At 37.3% G+C, this 23,197-nt stretch overlaps 1 protein-coding gene across 16 annotated transcripts in view; it reads left to right on the forward strand.

The window, feature by feature from the left end:
* The window catches only part of FCHSD2 (FCH and double SH3 domains 2), a 300,132-nt gene that overhangs the window by 97,151 nt on the left and 179,784 nt on the right, over positions 1 to 23,197 (forward strand). For 12 of the 16 annotated variants that reach the window (XM_035264145.3, XM_078340290.1, XM_017977813.4 and 9 more), the window contains one exon: positions 17,208 to 17,284. The exons of the other annotated variants lie outside the window; for them this stretch is intronic. In XM_035264145.3, the coding sequence (XP_035120036.1) occupies positions 17,208 to 17,284 (77 nt within the window). The remainder of the gene's footprint in view (positions 1 to 17,207; positions 17,285 to 23,197) is intronic. 16 annotated transcript variants of the gene reach the window in all.

The following is a 23,197-nucleotide window of genomic DNA, read 5'->3' on the forward strand; positions in this document are numbered from 1 at the left end:
GACTAGAGGCATGCACTACCACACTTAGCTAATTTTTAAATTTTTTGTAGAGACAGATCTTGTTGCCTAGACTTGGCTGGAACTCCAGGCCAATCTTCCCACTTCGTTATAAAATTTTTAGTGATAAATGGTCTTGTTTTTAATATTTCAGCTGGAAAACTATTTTAACACATAGCAGAAGACTTGTTTGTGGAAAAAACTTGACTTGGTGAATCTTTTTGTTACAGTAATCCCTATGTTTCATATAGCTATTTCATATGAAATTAAGTTTTGCATTCTTGAGTGCGAAATTGTTGAGGGACTGGATATAAAAGGTTATGCTCTGGATATCCCAGAGAACAGCCCTCTTCTTCCTAAAGTCATCCACTATGTTTGAGGTTCTGCTCTGTTCATAACAAGTGTGTTTGCTTTTGCAGGGTTACAAGGTAATGTGAACTCCTATATTCAGAATGTAAACTCCAATTGACAAAGTAAGATAGGTATACATAAAAGTTAGAAATATATACTATCAGTAGGGCTATATCTGATTTGTGTGATTAAAGACCACATTCATAACATAATCAGTATGGGCCCTAAGTTTGTAGAAAGATATGAAAAGTGGGATTAGAATATCTAGAGAAGACAAGAATATTAAGTGGTTATAGAGGATGAGTGCATTCTATACCAGAGAAAGGCTGGTATCAAAAACTCAGAGGCAAAAAATAATTGTGGGCATAACTATGAGATAGTAAAAAGATCAGTAGTTGCCAGAAGTTGAGGATGGGAGAGGAAGGGACAAATAGTAGAGCACAGGAGATTTTTAGGACGGTAAAGATACTCCATATGATACTCTAATGATGGATATATGTCATATGTGTTTGTCAAAACACATAGACTGTATAGCACTAAAATCCTAAACATACACTTCAGGTGACTGTGTTATGTGTCAGTGTAGGTTCATTCATTGTAAAAACTGTACCGCTATGGTTATGTTACGTGGATGTTGTTAATGGGGAGGCTTTCCATGTGTGGGGGCAAGTGATATATGGGAACTCTGTACCTTTGTCTCAATTTTGCCATGAACCTAAAACTGTTCTAAAAAATGTGAGATCTTTAATTTTTAAAAAAATAAGTATCAAGAGAAGAATATAGTAGAATTCTATAAATGTCTTCCAGGTGATGAATATGCTGAAAGTCATATACTCTTGAATTGATATCAGTATTTGGCAGTCCCTATCTGTGTGAAGATATTTGCAAAGATGAAATATTTAAAATCTAATTACAGATCTGCATTATCAGATGAACATTTATAATTGATTTTGATGGGTGGATCACGAGGTCAAGAGATCGAGACCATCCTGGTCAACATGGTGAAACCCCGTCTCTACTAAAAATACAAAAATTAGCTGGGCATGGTGGCGCGTGCCTGTAGTCCCAGCTACTCTGGAGGCTGAGGCAGGAGAATTGCCTGAACCCAGGAGGCGGAGGTTGCGGTGAGCCAAGATTGCGCCATTGCACTCCAGTCTGGGTGACAACAGCGAAACTTCGTCTCAAAAAAAAAAAAAAAAAAAGGGAACACTAACTTTGAACTTCAATTAAGGAGAATATCTGTATCAAAAATTGTACTCAATTTTTAAAATTTTATCGATAAAAAGTTTGAGAAAAAAACTGTGAGTGAACAGTATTTGTTTAGGAAGACTTCTGGAGGGTTCAAATGTTAGTGCCTTGTATATAGTAGAAGTTAGGCTTTTTTACGTGGATAAATAAATACACATACAAAATTACCTATTACTCATTGGACTCAGGAAGATACTCAAGAGTGGAACTAAAATTTATAGGCTTTATTTTACATTTAGTAATCACATTGAAAATTTTAACCACAGTTATCATTTTTATAATTTATCAGGAGCTTGCTGTATGCTAGTCATTGTTCTGATCATTAGATTTAGGTTCCATTATTATGCCCATTTTATAGTTGAGGAAACTAGAGCTCAAAGTGACTAATGAATTTATTTTCAGTGTCAATTTACAAATAAATAGTAGAGCTTGGATTTGAACCCACATTTCTTTGACTGCAAAGACCAGTGTAATGTTGTAAAATATTGTACAAAATAGTGATTATGAAGCTTGGGCCTTTTGTCTTTTATTTCCTATGCTGCTTTGGTTGTTTCTTATCCTCGCACATTTCAAAATTATTATGTCGGCTCTAATATTTAAATGTTTCTAATTATATATTTTTCTTCCTTTAAAATCTGCCCAGAAGTCAACTCAACTGAGACACTTAGAAGTCAAATGACCCATGTTCTAATCGCAGTTCTATTACTGGTTCACTTTGAGCCCTGTCCAAGCTCGTCTACTCTTAGGCTTTAGTTTTTTCAACTGAAAGTAAGAAGTTTGCTTAAATATTTGCTCATTCTTGTTTTAACAACATTAATAAAAACTGAACATTTCAACAGTGTTCAGTACTTAGAGTAGTGTTTGGCATAAGTAGAAAATTCTTGGTAAATACTTAATGGATGAAGGTATTGAGCACTTAATATATGCCATACATTGGGCCGAGTGCTTTATAAACACTGACTGATTTACTTATCTCAGCAACAATGAAGTAGGTACTATTCCTACCTTTAGTTTTGAGATGAGGACATCCAAGATAAAAACAAGCTAATGGCCAGGCGTGCTGGCTCACGCCTGTAATCCCAGCACTTTGGGAGGCTGAGATGGGCAGATTGGTTGAGCTTAGGAGTTCGAGACTAGCCTGGGCAACATGGTGCGACCCCCATCTCTACACAAAATACAAAACTTAGATGGGTATGGTGGTGCATGCCTGTAGTCCCAGCTACTCGGAAGGCTAAGGTGGGAGGATCACTGGAACCTGGTGGGTGCGGAGGTTGCAAGTGAGCCGAGATTGCGCCACTCAACTTGGGTAACAGAGTGAGACCATGTCTAAATAAATAAACATAAAAAATAATGAAAAATAAAAACAAGTTAAATAACTTGTCAAGGTCCAGGAGTTAAACCTGAGAATGTGTGTCTGTGCTCTTAACCAATATACTAGTTCTCAATAGTGGCTACACAGTAGAATCACCTGTGAAGTTTGTTAAATTATCAGTGTTTCAGCCCCCACCTCTAGAGTCTGACTTAGCAGGTGATGTTTATCCTATAGTACTTCAGTTGCCTGTGGATTAACCTTTTCAAAGGTAACTGCTTTGCGACCAGAGGATTTTCAATTGTTGTTGACTGACAGATTGACAGTCTCAGTTCTTCGGATTTTTAGTCCTTTTATAATTTGTTTTCTTTTGCTTCTTAGAAGTTCTGGTCAAAATTTACCTGATTCTTAACAAGTAAGTTGCAATACTCTATTTACTTTTACTTTAAAATTTTGTGCAAGTCATTTTGTACAAATGAGTTTATTGAAGTTGATAAAATGGAAAACTTTAGCAATGTAGGCTATGTAGTATCAAGAGTTGAAGCTTACTTTGACTCCTGTGGAGTTGTGGGGGTACTGCTACCATGTAACAGTTTTGTAATTGTAGGCAAAATTGTTTTCAAACTAGTAGCATTCCCTTGGATATTTCTTATCTATTTCTTTGTATGCTTTGTGATTATTGTTGTTAAAAACTGGCCATTTGAATCTAATAATGTGGTGACTCTGGACATCAGATTCTCCCTGTTTTTTAGGTTTTTGCTAATTTGTTTTTGTTTTTGATTATCATAAGTAGTCTCCATGCTGAGGATCAGCCTGAGGTGTAAACCTAAGGTTTTCCCAGGAATTTTCTGAGTTTGTACCTTTCTCTGTAAATTGTGGTGACTTATTAATTTCTCTCAATGCCCTTCAGTGTCTAATTTTCAATATGTGGTTCTCAAAATGTGGGAAAATGAAGAGGGGAAAAAAGGCACTGTCCCTTTATAAGTTCCCTGAAAGTCACTTCAGCATGAGGGGGAGGAGCTTGTAGCAATAGAGAAAGAGTGCTGCAATGGCTTCCCACCAAGGAAGTCCCTTTGGCACCTCCACAGTCATAAGCAGTAGTCAGTGATCGTAGCACAGGATAGGGTCCCATTTGCCCATCCTGGCTCCCATAAAGAGCATAGGCACTGTTCCAGGAACATATACATGGCTGCCTGCCAGTGGGCTGAGGATAAAGATGGGTAGCCACATCTAGAAATTGATCAAAATTAACTGTAATTTACTCTCCATATCTTCCTCTGGGACTTACAAGTACTTAATGGCTTCTAAAAATTCTAAAATAATTTCATCAAACTGATTTTGCCACAGTGTGATTGTTGTCTAGGTTGGGAGACAAGATTCCTGGTCCCTTCTGCCTTCTTCCCAGAATTTGCTCCTATAATAGCCTTATAAGTGATTTCCATATCTTTTGTTTGCCCCCAAAGTTGTTTCCTATATAGCTGTGAAAATGACCTTTTAAAAATGCAAATTGATTAAACTTTTCAATGGCATTTTATTGTTTTTAGTGTACACCATTATATTTATGGTGCCTTTCTGGTCTTGTAGTTTGTCTCTTGATTACCTTTCTACTTTCATTGCTGTATGTCATGCTTCCCGTATTAGTCCATTTTCACACTGCTATAAAGAACTACCTGAGACCGGGTAATTTATAAAGAAAAGAGGTTTAATGGTCTCACAGTTCCCTGTGGCTTGGAAGGCCTCAGGAAACTTACAATCATGGCAGAAGGCAAAGGGGAAGCAAGGCATCTCTTACATGGTGGCAGGAGAGACAAAGAGAATGAAAGGGTAAGTGCTAAACTTTTAAACCGTCAGATCTCATGAGAACAGCATGGGGAAAATCTGCCCTCATGATCCAGTTTCCTCCTACCAGGTTTCTCCCCTGTCACATGGGGATTACAATTCAAGATGAGATTTGAGTGGGGGCACAGACCCAAACCATATCATTCTGCCCCTGGCCTCTCCCAAACTCACATCCTTCTCACATTCAAAACACAGTCATGCTTTCCCAACAGTCCCCCAAAGTGTTTACTCATTCCAACATTAACCCAAAAGTCCAAGTCCAAAGTCTCATATGAGACAAGGAAGTTCCTTCTGCCTATGAGCTTGTAAAATCAAAAGCAAGTTAAATTACTTCCAAGATACAATGGGGGTACAGGCATTGGGTAAATGTTCCCGTTCAAAATGGGGAAAATTGACCAAAACAACAGGGTCACAGGCCCCATGCAAGTCCGAAACTTAACAGGGCAGTCGTTAAATCTTAAAAGCTCCAAAGTAATTTCCTTTGATTCCGTGTTTCACATCCAAGGCATGCTGACACAAGAGGTGGACTCCCAAGGCCTTGAGCAGCTCTGCCTTGGTGGCTCTGCAGTGTATAGGCCCTGTGGCTACTTTCACGGGCTGTCATTGAGTGCCTGCAGCTTTTCCAGGCACATGGTATGAGATTTTCTGGGGTTTGGAAGACAGTGGCTCTCTTCTCACACCTCCACTAGGCAGTGCTCCGGTTTGGGCTCCAACCCCACATTTCCCCTTTGCAGTACCTAGAAGAGGTTCTCCATGAGGGCTCTGCTCCTGCAGAAGACTTCTGCCTGGACATCCAGGTGTTTTCATACATTCTCTGAAATCTAGGTAGAGGTTTCCAAACCTCACTTCTTACCTTCTACGTAAGAAGAAGAAGGTAAGAACCTCACTTCTTGCCTTCTGCAGGCCCAAGATCATGTGGAAGCCACCAAGGTTTGGGGCTAGCACCCTCTGAAGCAACAGCTCAAGCTGTACCTTGGCCCCTTTTAGCCACAGCTGGAGCTGGAGTGCAGAGCACCATGGCCCAAGGCGGCACAGAGCAGCCATGCCCTGGTCTTTTTTCCTTCCTAGGCCTCTGGGGCCTGTGATGGCAGGGAGTGTGGTGATGGTCTCTGAAATGCCCTGGAGACATTTTCTCTATTGTTTTGGCTGTTAACATTTGGCTTTTTTTTACACATGCAAATTTCTGCATCCGCTTGAATTTCTCTTCAGAAAATTGATTTTTCTTTTCTACCACATGGCCAGCTGCAAATTTTCCAAACTTTTACATTCCACTTCCCTTTTAAACATAAGTTCCAATTTTAGACCATCTCTTTATGACCAGGTATGACTGTATGCTTTCAGAAAAAGCCAGGTTACATTTTGAATGCTTTGCTGCTTAGAAATTTCTTCTTCTAGATACCCTAAATAATCTCTCTTCTGTTCAAAGTTCTAGGGCAGGGACAAAATGCCACCAGTCTCTCTGTTAAAGCATAGCGAGAGTGACTTTGCCCCAGTTCTTAATAAGTTCCTCTTCTCCCTCTGAGACCTCCTCAGCCTGAATTTCATTTACCATATTACTATCAGCATTTTGGTCAAAACCATTCAACAAGTCTCTAGGAAGTTCCAAACTTTCCAACATCCTCCTGTCTTCTTCTGAGCCCTCCAAACTCTTCCAACCTCTGCCTGCTACTTAGTTCTGAGGTCACTTCCAGGTTTTCAGGTGTTTTTATAGAAATACCCCCCTTCTCTCGGTACCAATTTTCTGTATTGGTCCATTTTTTACGCTTCTATCAAGAACTCGCTGAGACTGGGTAATTTATCAAGAAAGAGGTTTCATTGACTCACAGTTCTGCACGGCTAGGGAAGCTTCAGGAAGCTGATAGTCATGGTAGAAGGCAAAGAGAAAGCAAGGCATGTCTTACATAGTGGCAGGAGAGTGTGTGTGTGAGAGAGAGATATTCTATGTTAAAATATATACATACATTCATATAATAAACCTGTAATTCTTTAGTCAAAACATGGAACATATCTGTGTTTTTTAGTCAAAACATGGAGCATATCAGTAGATATATATACCACATATAGCTGCTGATATATGTGGATGATTATAGGAGAGCAGAAGGGTGTTACTCAGTTGGTACATCATTTAGCATAACACATTAAGATTTGTTTTTTGACTGAAATACTATGTAGCTGTAAAAATTTTTTAGTCATAAGGATACACTAATTTAGAGATATAGTTTAGTCACAAATATACAGATTATAATTCTACAAACTAATTCCAGGGAGATTTTTTTTTTAATTTTTAAATTCTATTTGTTTATTTAATTTTTAAACTTTTAAGTTCAGGAGTAGAGGTGCAGATTTGTTACATAGGTAAACTTGTGTCATGGGGGGTTGTGGTACAGATTATTTCATTACCCAGTTATTAAGCCTAGTACCTGTTAGTTATTTTTTCTGATTCTCTCCCTCCTCCCACCCTCCACGCTCTGAAAGACCCCAGTGCCTGTTCTCCTCTGTGTGTCCATGTGTTCTCATCATTTAGCTTCTACTTATAGGTGAGAATATGTGGTATTTGGTTTTCTTTTCCTGCATTAGTTTGCTAAGGATAATGGCCTCCAGCTTTCCATCCATGTTCCTGCAGAAGACATGATCTCATTCTTTTTTGTGGCTGCATAGTATTCCATGGTGTATATGTTCCACATGGTCTTTATCCAGTCTATCATTGGTGGGCATTTAGGTTGATTCCATGTCTTTGCTACTGTGTATAGTGCTTTAATGAACATATGCATACATGTGTCTTTATAATAGAATGATTTGTATGCCTTCAAGTATATACCCAGTAATGGGATTGATGGGTGGAATGGTATTTCTGTCTTAGTTCTTTGATGAATCACAGCAATCTTCCACAATGGCTGAATTAATTTACAATCCTACAAACAGTGTGAAAGCATTTCTTTTTCTTTACAACCTTGCCAGCTTCTGTTATTTTTTGACTTTTTGCCATTTGGACTGGGTTAGATGATATCTCATTATGATTTTGATTTGCATTTCTCTAATGATCAGTGATGTTGAGCTTTTTTTCATTTATTTGTTGACTGCATATATGTCTTTTTATTTGAAGTTTCTGTTCATGTCTTTTGTCTATTTCTTCATGGGTTTGTGGTTTTTTTCCCCCTGTAAATTTGTTTAATTTCCTTATAGATGCTAGATATTAGACCTTTGTTGGATGTATAGTTGGCAATTTTTTCCTCCCACTCTGTAAGGTGTCTATTTACTCTACTGATAGTTTCTTTTGATGTGCAGAAGCTCTTAAGTTTAATTAGATCCCATTTGTTAATGTTAGATTTTGTTGCAATTGCAACAAAATATATATTGAACTAGATGTCTCTGACTCTAATTCAGCCCCATGTAATTCATTCTCGTTTCCCCTTCATATTTGTAAGTCCCACTCCAACATTGAGCAGTTTGGCTTCTACTTTCTGTCATTTGTTTATATATTTGTTTAATCCCAGTGTATATGTACCACATTTCAGAATTTTTAACCTGTGCCTAGTAAGAAAAAACTTTATGAACTAGTATATGATGTTTATATACAGTTTTTTTTTGGTCTTTAGTCATATAGTTTTTAGCTAAAATACTTTTCCAAAGTTTTTTGGATCTACTTATAAATGTATTATTTTGCAGAATTATAAAATTTGCCCCCTCATTTCCCATACCCATTTATAATGTTATATCTTATATTTTGTATTCTATCCTGGGTTCCCCAAAACCACTGGTAGATTTTTTAAAATTTGCAAATATTAAGAGTAATGCTTTGTCTCTTGTCAAAGTTCTGTGAGTGTTGTCAAAGTTCTGTAGGTTTTGACAAATGTATTGTGTTGCAGATCCTCTACTACAATACTATATATATTAGTTCACCACCCTTGAAATTGTCTATACTTCCCCCAGCAAATACTTCCTTCTTCCTCAAACCGCTCAAAATCACTGATCTGTTTTCTCTTTCTATCAGCTGGTCTTTTCCAGAAAATCATATGAATGGAATAATACAGTGTGTAACCTTTTCAATCTGACTTCTTTGACTTAACAAAATGTGTTTTAAGATTCACCCAAGTTGTATGAATTAATAGTCTGTTTCTTTCCATTGCTAAATAGTATTCCATTATAATTATATACCACAGTTTGTTTATCCATTCACCTACTGAAGGACATCTTTGTTGCCAAGTTTACGAATAAAGCTGCCAAAAACATTTGTGTTCAGAGTTTTGTGTGAACCTAAGTTTTCAAATCGTTGGCTAAATACCTAGAACATGATTGTGGAAGTCTCTGTTCATAAGAAATTTCAAAACTGTCAAAGTGGCCATACTATTTTGCATTTCCACTAACACTGAAGGAGTACTCTGTAACTCTGCCTCATTAGCATTTGTTCCTGTTAATTTTTGGATTTAGCATTCTAATGGTGTGTAGTGGTACCACATTATTTTAGTTTGCACTTTCGTAATGACAAGTGATGCTGCACTTCTTTCATATGCTTATTTGCCATTCTAATATCTTCTGTGATGAGGTATCTTTTCAGATCCTTTGCCCATTTAAAAAATGTGTTGGTTTTTTCTTACTATTGAATTTTAAGAATTCTTTATATATTTGAACTTCCTTTATCAGATACATGATTTGCAAATATTTTTCCTAGTTTGAAGCTTGTCTTTTTATTCTCTTTACAGTGTCATTCCCAGAAGAAAGAGTTTAATTCTGATAAGGTCCAGTTTATCGTTTTTCTTTCATATGTCTTAGTTCTGGTGTTGTATGTTAAAACTCTTTGCCCCAGGTCAAGGAGATTTTCTTCTCTGTTCATCTAGATGTTTTATAGTTGTATGCTTTACAGTTAGGTCTGTGAATCATTTTGAGTTATTTTTGTGTAACTTGTGAAGTATGTGTCAAGAATTTGTGTTGTTGTTGTTGTTTATGGTCATTCAGTTGTTCTAGCATCACTTGTTGATTGAGACTATCCTGTCTCCATTGAATTGCCATTGCCTCGTTGTGAAAAATCAGTTTACTGTATTTGTATGGGTCTATTTCTAGGATGGCTCTTCTGTTCCATTGATCTTTCTGCCCATTCTTTTGCCAACATCATGCTGTCTTGATTCCTGTAGCTTTATGGTATGCCTTGAAGTCGGGTAATGAGAGTGCTCTGACTTTGTTCTTATTTTTCTAAATTTTGGCTATTCTAATACCTTTATCTTTCTGGACTGTTGATTGGGATTGCGTTGAATGTATGGATCATATTGGGAACAAATGACATCTTAACAAGATGAAGTCTCAAGTCATTAACTTGGAATATCTCTTCATCCATTTTGATTCTTTTATTTCTTTCATCAGTATTACGGACTTTTCCACATACAGATCCTGCAAATATTTTTATACCTAAATACTTCATTTAAAAAAAAATTCAAATTCCAGTTGTTCATTGCATGTATGTAGAGCAATTAACTTTGGAATATTGACATTGTATCATGTAGCTTTGTTAAACTCAGATATTAGTTCCATGCAGTTTTTTGGTAGATTCTTCAGGGTTTCTTACACAGACAATCATGTCATCTATGAGTAATGAGAGCTTTTTTTCTTCCTTTCCAATCTGTATGCTTGTTATTTCTTTTTCTTGCCTTATTTTACTGGGTAAGGCTTCCAGTACAATGTCGAAAAGAAGTGTAACAGAGGACATCGTTTCCTTCTCTCTATCTTAAGGGAAAAGCATTTGCTCACCATTAAAAGTACGGTGTTAGCTTTAGGTTTTTTGTGTTGTTTAGCTTTGGTTTTTATTTTTTACCTTTTTTCTTTGTTGAGACACAGTCTCACTTTGTTGCTCAGTCTGGAGTGCAGTGATGCAGTCATGGCTCACTGCAGCCTTGACATCCTGGGCTCAAGTGATCCTACCATTTCATCCTCCTCTCCCTCTCCCGCCATACACACAAGTAGCTAGGACCACAGGTTTGCGCCACCATGCCTTGGAAATTTTTTTTATTATTATTATTTACAGAGACAGGATCTCCCTGTGTTGCCTAGGCTAGTCTTGAACTCCTGGGCTCAAGTGATCCTCAAGACTCCACCTCCCAAAGTGTTGGGATTACAGGTGTGAGCCACCATGCCCGGCCATTTTTTTCGTATATATCCTTTATTAGGAATATAGATTTCCTTCTGCATCTAGTTTTTTTAGAATTATGTCATGATGAGCATTTTTTTTTTTTTTAAGTTCAGGGGTACATGTGCAGGTTTGTTACATAGATAAATCATGTCACAGGGGTTTATCGTGCACATTATTTTGTCACCCAGGTATTAAGCCTAGTACCCATTAGTTATTTTTCCTGATCCTCTCCATCCTTCTACCCTCCATCCTTCAAAAGGCCCCAGTGTCTGTTGTTCTCCTCTGTGTGTTTGTGTGTTCTCATAATTTAGCTCCCATTTATAAGTGAGAACATACAGTATTTATTTTTCTCTTCCTGCATTAGTTTGCTAAGGTTACTAGCCTCCAGCTTCATGGAGGACATGATCTCCTTCTTTTTTATGGCTGCATGGTATTCCATGGTGTATATGGACCAAATTTTCTTTATCCACTTTATGATTGATGGGCATTTAGGTTGATTCCATGTCTTTGCTATTGTAAATGGTGCTGCAATGAACATATTTTTTAAATTCTGTGTTTTTTTAAAATCAAATAGGATAAATCATTTGTAATGTCAATAGATAGGCCAGACATGGTGGCCTACACCTTTAATCCCAGCACTTTGGGAGGCAGAGGTGGGAGCATTACTTTAGGCCAGGAGTTCAGACCAGACTGGGCAACAAAGTGAGACCCCATCTCTCCAAAAAAATTTTAAAACTTAGCTGGGCACAGTGGCATGCACCTGCAGTCCCAGCTACTCTGGAGGCTGAGAGGCAGGAGGATCACTTGATCCCAGGAGTTCAAGACTGCAGTGAGCTATCTATGATACTACCACTGCCTTCCAGCCTGGGTGACAGAGCGAGGGCCTGTCTCAATGCAAATAAAATGTCAACAGATCTTTTTTCTTATATATACTTAATTTAAATAAAATTAATCTTTATTTTTATAAATGGAAAAAGGCTAAAAGATACCTTTAGTGTTTAATATATATAACATGATATTAATATTTCATTTCATCATGAAATTAATGGAAAAGTAAATACTATGCAATTTAAAATAATTTATTGTTTTTCAAAAATCTTACATAATCATATACCACATAGAACAATGAATATTTTAAAACTTTCCTTTAGGATAGGCATGAAGTTCTCTGTTACCTTTAAAGTGATTTAAGAATATAGTAAAGATAATAATTGCATAATTTGCATTAGTTTGAGAAATAGCCAACATAGGCAGTGAACTTGTTCATTGTTAGAAGATCATTTGCATTAGCACTGGGAATTTCATGACAAAATGGCATAGTATATAAAGAATATGGTTTCCAAAAATTTTAAAGAGCCATCTAATGGCAACCTTTAGTAAAATTTAAGTATGAGTTTCTCTATATGCTGAGGGATGACATGGTTACAGAATTACCTGTGACGGAGCCATACAGCACACTTCTACTCATCTTGCTGTGATAAATTGGCCAGAGGTTAAGCCATCAATCCATTTCCTAGTGCCTACTCAACAGTGGCTCTCTTTGTGTTTCTTTGCTTGTTAAGGAAATACAGCAAGTGTTACTGAGAGGTAAAACAAAGCAAGCCTAACATGAGACACTGATGGCTTTTTAAAAAGTTGGAATCGGATGTTATTTCATGTTTCAAAGAGTATATTGATAGTACATTTTTATGGAAGCCACTGCTGTAGAGTGAACTGAATTGCAAATCAAATCAGCATTATGCATCAGTGATGCTCAGGTAAATATAAATAAATATTATGTCTAGTGGACCAGTTTTAGATAGTAGTGCTGTGGGCTTGGGGAGTGATTTGAAAAAAATAAAATAAAATAACCCTTAAAAAAATTGCAAAACATAGGTTTATTTTCCTTAGCAAATTAATTAGGGTGGATTTTGTTTTCTAAACCTTTTATTCATCAAGCGCAGCTTTAAACATAATGTATAGAGGAAACCAGTTAATTTAAGCATAGAATGCTTTCAGAAACATGCAGTATTATTTAGGAACTTTACTATAATGGCTCCAGAGTATGTCTGAGCATCCATGCAGATTAGATCTTGAACAGCTGCATGGAGCACACAGAAGTCATGATTCTTGCCTCTGTGAACTAACTTGAATCAAGTCTTTCATCGAAAGATCTCATTGTTTGTCTATTTCATGAATCCCTCGTCTCATCTCTGAAGGGCTCATTCAGTTTAATACAGTTCAGCTTTGTGGTTTAGAGCTCTAGAAATTGCTATTGTGATTTATAATGGACAAAGTTAACAAATTAATTTCATATATTTAAAAAAATAGATTAAATCCGCTCTAAAATGACTTCTTTTACAAATACATAGTAACTTTGGATTCTAGCTGACACTTAACTAGTTATGAACTGTATGATTTGAAGTAAAGTATTTATGCTTTTAATGTCCAATTTCTCTGTGGTGATAACAAAGCCTAAGATAGAGTTAAGAGAAATAAATGTATGAAACTGCCTAAGTTCATTTTTTCCTGCATAAATTTAGAGCACTGTCATTCTGCCTTCTGTCTTAGTCCTACTCATGAACTGAGGCTCATCTCATATTCTATATTCTGTGTGATGTGTTCTGTAAACACTTCAACAATGATTAAACTGGAAAATTCACTATCATATCATTTAGATGTAATTTTTTTCCATGTCATAAGTTTATTTACACACATATCTAGTATGCCATATGAGTTCGAGTTTGATCCATTTTCCAGAGATGGCACCTCTTAAACTGCTCTTCATATCTGTTAAATGGGTGAACTGAAACATCGTTATTTTTAAGCAGTTGGTGTCTTACTATAAAGAAGGATGCAGCAAATCCGGATCCGAAGTACAAACACATCATGGCTAGTAACTGCCACTTGTTTTACACTGAAAATGGCAAATTTTTTCCAGGGCCCTCTTTATAGTGGCACCTGCAGACCACAGAGGTTGTGAACCTCTGCTGCTGGAAGCTCTGTGAAAGGCACAGAGACCAAGGATGGAAGAAGTAGTGGCACCGCATCAAGACCTTTTTTTTACAACCTTGTTCGTGATTTGTTAAGAAAATACCAGATGACCTTTTCCTCATTTGGGTACTTATATCACATTTTGCCACTTATTTGGCACTAACCCTTGCATTGCCTGGCATATTCTGTTGTATACTTGTTATTCTTCTCTACAGATAATGAGTTATTTGAATTCTGAGATCTTTACTTATTTGAACCCTCACAAAAATTAGTGTGTAGTGCTTTCTAGGTATGGAGTAAACTGTTATTTTTAAAAACTGCTTTGGAGTATCCTCACATATTTCTCTTAAAATAGTGAAGATGGTCAAATTTGACTGTAATTTTACTGAGGAATTTGCTATACCAAAGCCATTTGGTCATAATCTCAGAAATCTGGTACAATTTTTTAAAAAATTGAATATGTGAAAATTAGGAACCAGAGAAGTTTTTTTTCAAACACTTCTAACTCAGAATAGCACAAACATAAATGGAGATGGGTACTATACATTATAAACAGAATAATGTAGGTGGCATTTATTCATGCAATCAGTGGTTATTATTGGCATCAACTAAATTCTAGGTGCTCTGCTATAGCCTGGGGTTATAGTGATTTAAAAAAAAAAGACAAGATCTATATGTGATGGAGCTTATAGTGAGGAAACAGACAAATATTTAAACCAGAGAGTAACTGTGTATAAGGATTATGCATAAATAGAGTTATGTGAGAGGGCCAGAGGTGAAGATATTTTGCATATAGTGATTAGAAAAGGCCTTTTAGAGAAAGACACAAATAGTAAGACCCAAAGAATGAGGACTTGCCTAGATTGTGGTCTCTGGTTTCTCTCTGAAAGCAATCAGGATTCCTTGGAGAAAGAGCTTATTGCAAGTCTGGGCCAGGAACTGTAAAACAACTATAATAACGGCAACAACAACACAAAGAAACATTCAAAGTCTATTTGGGATTATGATATGGGAGCCAATTTGGAGGGGCTCCGACATACTACAGATGTGACCATTTGAGCATCAGAAGAAAGCAACTGTAATTAATTGGAATCATCTATTATTTTTAAATACATGAGTTCATAATGTTACTTTGAAAATTCATTGTTCATCTTTGGACCCAAATATTGGAAAATCAAATATCCTGTCTTTCCTCTAAGAATTGTATCTCAATTTATCCAAATAGTTCAGGAGGAATAATTCTTTATAGAATTATAGCTAATAAATGCAGAAAGAATATGCTATTACACTTTAAAGAAATGAAATTAAGTACCTAGGCAATGACATGTTTCACATTTTTCTATGTATACTTCTGATTGTTTATATTGGGAAATTTAAGTATCAGATTAAAAGGGAGGGGTAAGAATTTAGCAAGTAGGAATAGGAGTGGTTGGAAGATATTTTCACACAATGGGGAACAGTATAACAAGGTACAGAGGTGAAAAACTACCATACATATTCAGGGAAAACTTAATATTGGAGCATCCAAAGTACTAGATATGTTAAAGGGAACTGTTACGGATATGTAGTTGTATATGAGTTCTCAGAATACATAATACTTAGAAATAGGAAAAGCAAACTGTCGCCAATTTCAGAAGGAACTTGAGATTCAAGGTAATTTGACAGCAGACCTTACTAGAAAGGTACCACGTATACAGTGTAGTGTTGATTTTACTTGAGCAATTTTTGCTTAAACCAGGTAGTTGATTAATAAGTGTGATTGTTCTTCATTTCAGAATTGTGTTCTTTTTAGCTACATGTATTGTGTTCTTTTTAGCTACATACAACACTGAGTATCTCAGTGTTAATGATATTTCTATAACCATTACATTAGACCCTGTTATAGTGTTAGGGGACCACTTATGTTCCTATCCAAAAGTAATACATTGGCTGGGTTTGATCACTCAAACCTGTAATCCCAGCACTTTAGGAGGACAAGGCAGGTGGCTCGCATGAGTCCAGGAGCTGAGCCATGGGCAACATGGCGAAACACTGTCTCTACTTTTTAGTACAGTAAAAAGTAATTTAATTTTTATACAAAAAATTAGTTGGGCTCAGTGGCACATTCCTGTAGGCCCAGTTACTCAGGAGGCAGATGTTGGAGGAGTGTTCGAGCCCAGGAAGTTGAGGCTGCAGTGAGTCATGATTGTGCCACTGCACTCCAGCCTGGGCATTGGAATGAGGCCTCCTCTCAAACAAACAAAAACAAACAAGAAAAAAAAAAAAAAAAAAAAAAAAAAAAAAAAAAAACCCAAATCTAATACATTGTATAATTGGAATGAGCAGTTTAAAATCAATTCTTAACAAAATGGTCTTCTCAATTCAAATCTCTATACCTCCCCCAACATCTAGAAACATTGTTTTATCCAGGTTCATATTGTGTAGATAATAGTAGTGGGCATATTTCTTTGTAAACCAATTTTGTTTTTTTGTTTGAAGTGACTTGTGCCATGGCATCATTTAAAAGGAAAAGACCCTTAAAATCTGTCTGGAGAATTAATAGTATGGAACAGCACCAAAATTTGTTAATTAATTTTACATGTCAGTATATATCTGTCTACTTCAAATTGAATTTGTTTTTCTCTTTCCTGGTATATGAGAGTTTGGCTGCTGACGTTTAGAAATGTAGTATATGCTATAGCTGAGAAATAGTGGGAAAGAGATGTCAAGCTGTGTGATCAGAGTTCTGTGGAGATGGACAGCTGTGTTCACTCTGACATGCCGGAAGTGGTTTGCTTTTATGGCTAGTCAAATAGTTTGGTGAAGTGAAAGGCTTATCAATGAAGTCTCAACTTTCTCATCCTTATAGTCATCTTTTCCTAAGACTGAAAACAAGAGCGGACTAGACAATAATGAAAAAAGGTTATAGTATTCTACCATTTATCATTTTTGTTTGTTTGGTTGTTTTTTTTTTTGAGACAGTCTCTCGCTGTATCACCCAGGCTGGAGTGCTATGGCCCGATCTCCGCTCACTGCAGCCTCTGCCTTTTGGGTTCAAGTGATTCTCCAGCTTCAGCTTCCCAAGTAGCTGAGACTACAGGTGCCCGCTACAATGCCCAGCTAATTTTTATATTTTTGGTAGAGACAGTTTCATCATGTTGGCCAGGCTGGTCTCAAACGCCTGATCTCAAGTGATCTGTCTGCCTTGGCCTCCCAAAGTGCTGGGATTATAGGCATGAGCCACCATGTCCAGCCTATCATTGTTTTTTTATTTTGCTACTGAATTAAATTTACATTTTGAAAAATGAGATTTTCTAAGTAAAGTATTTTAAGGAAAAGAGCTTCCTTTCTGGCATAATACTTATTTTAGAAAATATATACATATTTTAACAGGGTATCCAGAAGTTGGCTAGTCAATACCTGAAGAGAGATTGGCCTGGAGTAAAAGCTGATGATCGGAATGATTACAGGTAATTTAGTAGTTTTTACCTATTTTCTTTAGAAATGGTTTTATCTAGAGCTATGTCACATATAAATAATGTAACACTCTAGTTTTTAAAAGAATTACTTCTGTCCTCTGCTGTGTTTTTGGACATAATTCAAAATTATCAAAATTGTTAATATTTTATAACATATGTAATCTATATAAAATAAATCATTTGCAGGTCTTATATAAGCCAAGATTGTATTTTATATAATTAATTATACCCCCAGTTAAAACTTAAAGGAGGAAGGTGACAATGGAACACAAATTGTTTTCTGAGTGACCTATGATGAAACACATTATTGTGACAATGGTGAAACAAGATGTGTATGTTCTTTCATCTTTCATTGATACTTCTGAAATAAATTGTAAATGTGGAAAGATGGGGTTTTTGTGAGACTAGGGGTAAACTTTCTAAGTAATATATTCTAAGGAAATATATATGTGTGTTTGAGTATTTGAATATAAACAAAAGATTTAGACGTGGTTAGTTAATATCCCACATACAAATTGTGATGAAGGTAGTTGAAAATGGAATACAGATTGTGTCCTTAGTGACCTACTGATATTTTAAAAGTGTAATTTTGTTTAGAATTTGATTTCTTTTTTGAGGTCAATTTGTAAGTATTTATTGTGTTTTATGCTCAGGAGTTGTTCTTCGTGTTGAAGGACCCAGAAGTCATTAACCTCAGAGTTTGCAGGCTGGTTAGAATTATGACCAATACCCTTGAAACAATAGCAGAGAATCCAGGGTAATTAAGAACTTAGCACTGAAGTGTATGGTTTAGAGTCTGAATATGAAATCAAGCTGTTGAATTGTCAGTGATGATTGACTGACATCAGATAATTTCTTAAGAATGTGATAGTGAAGCTAGAAAACTGAAGGATATATGATAAGAAACCCTAATAGTTTTTCACAGTGGCCTACTGATATCATGGAAGGTGCCATGATAGCTATTAAATAATAGAAAAGTATAATTTCAATAGAGCATATTAAAGCAAAACAAGAAATAACAATATTAATAGATTTTCTGCATGCTTGTAATCCTAGCACTTTAAGAGGCCGAGGCAGAAGGATCACTGACTGAGGCCAGTAGTTCAAGACTAGCCTGGGTTTATATAGCAAGACTCCATCTCTTCATAAAAATACAAAAATTAGCTGGGTGTGATGGTGTGTGCCTATAGTCCCAGTTACTCAGGAAGCTAAGGCAGGAGGATGGCTTGAGCCCAGAAGTTCAAGGCTGCAATGAGCTATGAATGCACCACTCCCCTCCAGCCTGGATGTCAGAATGAGACTGTGTCTCTTTAAAAAAAAAAAAAAAGACAAAAACCTCACCTCATTTTCTTAAGGATTTTCCTGTATCTTCAAAGTTCAGCTAAGGAGGAAGGGAGGAGAGATGAAATTCTAGGCAAGAGAGGCAAGTAGAACAAAACCTTGAGGTGACAGTGAGCGTGTGATGTTCAGTGTTGCTGGTATATAAGGAAATCAGCCTAAGAAGATTGCTTTCAGTAAAGAAGGATCCAACTTATAGATAACTAGATTGAGCATGGTGTCTCATGCCTGCAATCTCAGCGCTTTGGGAGGCTGAGATGGGAGGATTACTTGAGGCCAAGAGTTATATTCCAAGTTTATTTAAAATTCAGGATTCAAATTACCAAAGAAATAAGGATTAAAAAGCCATGCTCCTAGGCTAGCATCTAAACCCTAATTTTGAACAGTATTTCAAGCCAACATATACCAAATATTTGCTATGTGACAGACACTGTGCTAGAAACTTGTTTCCCATGATTATCAGAACAGTTGTGTGAGGTAGATATAATTATTCTCATTTTACACAATAAGAAATGGAGTCACAGGTTATATGTCTTACTCAAGACCAGACAGCTATTTAAACACACATTCATACTTTCTTTCTTATTCATAGGATATATATGAAATATCTACTACATGTCAGCAGTTAAAGTAGACCTTAGGATTAGAGAGACTAGAAGATGTATTGTCTGTCCTTCCTGAGCATACAGGAGATAGCCACTATGAACAGTTGCAGAATTGGGTAGTAGGAGAGGGACATTGGAGCCATAGAAGAAAACCTAGGCTTGTAAAGCCAGGTCTTAAAGAATGTGCAGAAGTTTTCCAGGCAGACAGTTTGGTAAAAGGAATTCTAAGTGAAATGTTACTGTTAGGTAATAGTTCAGTAGGGCTACCCAGTATGTGGGTTAGAGGTTACATGGAATGGTGGAGATCAAGGATACATGGGTAGGCATCACAAAAGGACGTTACATATCATAGTATAGCGTTTGTTTTTTATTCAGAATGTAATGGAAGTGTTGAAGTATTTCAACAGTTGAAATACTTCAAGAGAGATCACATTGTCACTTTACTTTAGTGATAGTATAAAGGTGGGTTAGAGGGGTGTGAGGAAGAATTCAGAAAGGATAAAATAGCAGGAATTTAATCCCTCATCATCTCATATTTGAACCAAGGAAACTAGCAGAAATCAAGTTGTGGGAAGATTTCAGAGATATTTAGAAGACTAAAGCTAGAGGACTTGCAAGTGATTTGGCAGTGTTTTGTTTTTTGTGTTTGTCAAATTTGTTCTGAGACAAACTACATATATAAACAGTTTCTTCATATTTAAAATAGTTCTCATAAATATTTGGTGACTGAAAGAATGAAGTAGGAGGAGAGAGATGATGAATTAAACAATGACTCCCAGGTTTTTTAATTTAGGTAACTGAGAGGATGGCGGTGCTATTGTGGAAAAAGACAATAGAAAGATCAGGATAGAAGCTGAGAACACAATTGCCAATGTTTTTTGTTTATTTGGAGCTTATTTTAGTTTTAGTTATTTAAAATTTTCTATTTAACTTTTTCATATTTATATTTGCCTTGGTAGTTTTAAAATTTTATTCAAGTAATACATGCTTTTTATCAAGAAGGTAAACAGTACAAGAGTATAAAGAATATCATTTCCCAAGCATCTTCTTCTAGTCACATTTCTACTCCCCTAGGGTAATTGGCATTACAAGTGCGTGGTCTTCTTTTTCACATTTTTTTCTGTGTGATTCACACATGGACTTACATAGTTTTGTTATTTTTATATTTTTACGCAATAATTGCAGCTCAGAACTGCAATTATTATGTACATGTACTCTGTAACACCGCCCGCCCCCCCCGCCCCACTGCCAACACACACACACTTATGGAGTCTATTTTAGAAATCCTTTCATGTCGGTATGTTTTGGTCCCTCATTCTTTTTAATGGCTGCTTTAGTGCCATAGTATTGATGAACTATACATTTGTTATCCATGTCCCTATTTTTAGTTATTTAGTTTATTACTATTTCAAATAATGCTGCAGCAAATAAGTTCTATATGAACATAAGTATATCTTTGTACACTGAAAGTCTATCTGTAGGGTAAATTCTTAGTGGGGGAAATGCTGGATCAAGGGGTTTATACGTTTAAAATGTTGATTATTGGAGGGAGGGGCTTCAAGGTTGCTAACTAGAGGCATTTAATACTTCCGCCACTAAGAAGAACCAAACTAATGAGTAAATAATTACACATTGACTAGATCATCAAAGAAAGAATACTGGAATTCCACAGAAAAGTGACAGGAAATACCTAAAGTAAAAAAGGAGAGGGAAACAAAGTAGCCTGTTCAGGTGGGATTAGTCAGGAGCCAAGAGAGACCCCCAGTGGTCCACATTCCCACTATGGACTTCCACAGTACTGGCCGGGGAAGAGCCCTTCAACCTTCCTGGGCCTTGAAACTAAGATAGGGAGCTGCAGGAGATTGTGTGATGGCACTACTTGAGGAAGGGAGCTTGTGCTGGGTCCCACAGTCTCTGAGAACTAAGTAACTTCAGCAAGGCACTATTTTTTTTTTTTTTTTTTTTGAGACGGAGTTTCGCTCTTGTTACCCAGGCTGGAGTGCAATGGCACGACCTCGGCTCACCGCAATCTCCGCCTCCTGGGTTCAGGCAATTCTACTGCCTCAGCCTCCCGAGTAGCTGGGATTACAGGCACGCGCCACCATGCCCAGCTAATTTTTTATATTTTTAGTAGAGACGGGGTTTCACCAAATTGACCAGGATGGTCTCGATCTCTTGACCTCGTGATCCACCCGCCTCGGCCTCCCAAAGTGCTGGGATTACAGGCTTGAGCCATTGTGCCCGGCCGGCAAGGCACTATTTTAGACCTCTGCTCCTAACAGACTGTACGCTGTCCTGGGGTTCAGCAGCCCTAGGGCTAAAGCACAAGAGAGGTATGAGCTTTTATCCCTGGGGCCAAGGTGTGGGTTAACCCTGTTAGGCTAGCAGTGTGAGTGCTGCTGGGGAGTGAGTGATGCTGGGGCAGGTATTCCCAACCTGCTAGCCTAGGTGGTACACATGTTCCCCATCTACTAGCCTAGGCTGCCAGCTCAGAAGGCATCCCTCCCTTCTCCAGTGGCAGAGCAGCAGTGCAGCCACTATTGCCCCCTACTTGAGCATTCTGCCAGTGACCTAGGGATCAGCCTGCCCCTACCTATCATGGCTCGCACCTGCACAGACTGTTGAGAGCCTGAGGACAAGCCTACCCAGCCTGGCTTCATGTCCCTACTCTATGCCAGAGCACACAGGCTAGGATCCAGGAGATTGCCCAGCACATCTACCACCATTGGCACCTGAATACTCCTCCAGGGGGTGTGAGGTTGGTTCTACCTGCCCCTGCCACTACAATCACGGCTGACACCTACCTGCATGTGCCACCTGCAGGTTTGGAGACTGACCTGCTCAACCTGCTCACCTCATCACAGCTACCACCAACACTAGCATACACTGCTCAAGACCTAGATTATCGCACCACTGCCATTGCCGGTTTTATGCCAGCTGCCCTGAGGTCCAAGAATCTGCCTACCTTCCTGGCTCACTGCGGCAGGTTCCAGCATCTGAGTAAGCCACCTGGAGGCCAAGAATGGGCCCACCTGGACTATTGGTATCAACTCACCACTACCTCTACTGGAGCCCAAAGACTGGCCTACCTAATGTCCCAATTCCCAGCAAAACTTTACCACAGGCCTCACTAATAACTGCACCTGAAACCATTGAAGAAATTACAGACACCACCACTAATACTGTTTATAGCCAAAGAAATCATACAGCTGCTGTACCACTGTAAGCAAACCAGAATCAAGACCAAAGGGTACTACCCAACAAGACCATAGATTTGTCTTCAAGAAAACATTCTCTACAGAATCAAATTCAAAAAATTGGAAGAAGTGACTATTACATCAGATATGCAGTTATCAATGTAGGCACACAGGAAATATGAAAAAGCAAGGAAATATGATACCTCCAAAAGATCAAAATAATTCTCTAATAATAGATCCCAGTCAAAACAAATTTACAAAATCCTGGAAAAAGAATTCAAAATTTTGATATTAAGAAGCTCAGTGAGGTACAAGACAATTCTGAAAAACAGTACAGGGAAATCAGAAAAACAATTCAGTATATGAATGAGAAATTTACAGAAGAGATACAGAAAAGAACCAGATAAAAAATTCAAAATTTTTGAATGAAATACAAAATACATTTGAAAGCTTCAGCAGTAGACTATCTAAAGCAAAAGAGAGGCTCTCAGAACTTGAGAACAGATCTTGTGAAACAACCCAAGCAGACAAAAAGAAGAAAAATAAAAAAGAATGAACAAAGCCTTTCTGATATATGGGACAACATAAAGCGACCAAATACACACATTTTTGGTTTCCCAGAAAGGAAGGGTCAGAAAATCTATTTGATGAAATAATAGACAAAAACTTCCCAAGTCTAACAAGAGATTTAGACATCCAGGTACTGGAGGCTCTGAGATCCCCCAAAAAGTTAAAATGCAAAAAGGCATTCTCTATCGTACATT

This window comes from Callithrix jacchus, chromosome 10 (assembly GCF_049354715.1).
Source record: "Callithrix jacchus isolate 240 chromosome 10, calJac240_pri, whole genome shotgun sequence".
Lineage (NCBI taxonomy): Eukaryota > Metazoa > Chordata > Mammalia > Primates > Cebidae > Callithrix > Callithrix jacchus.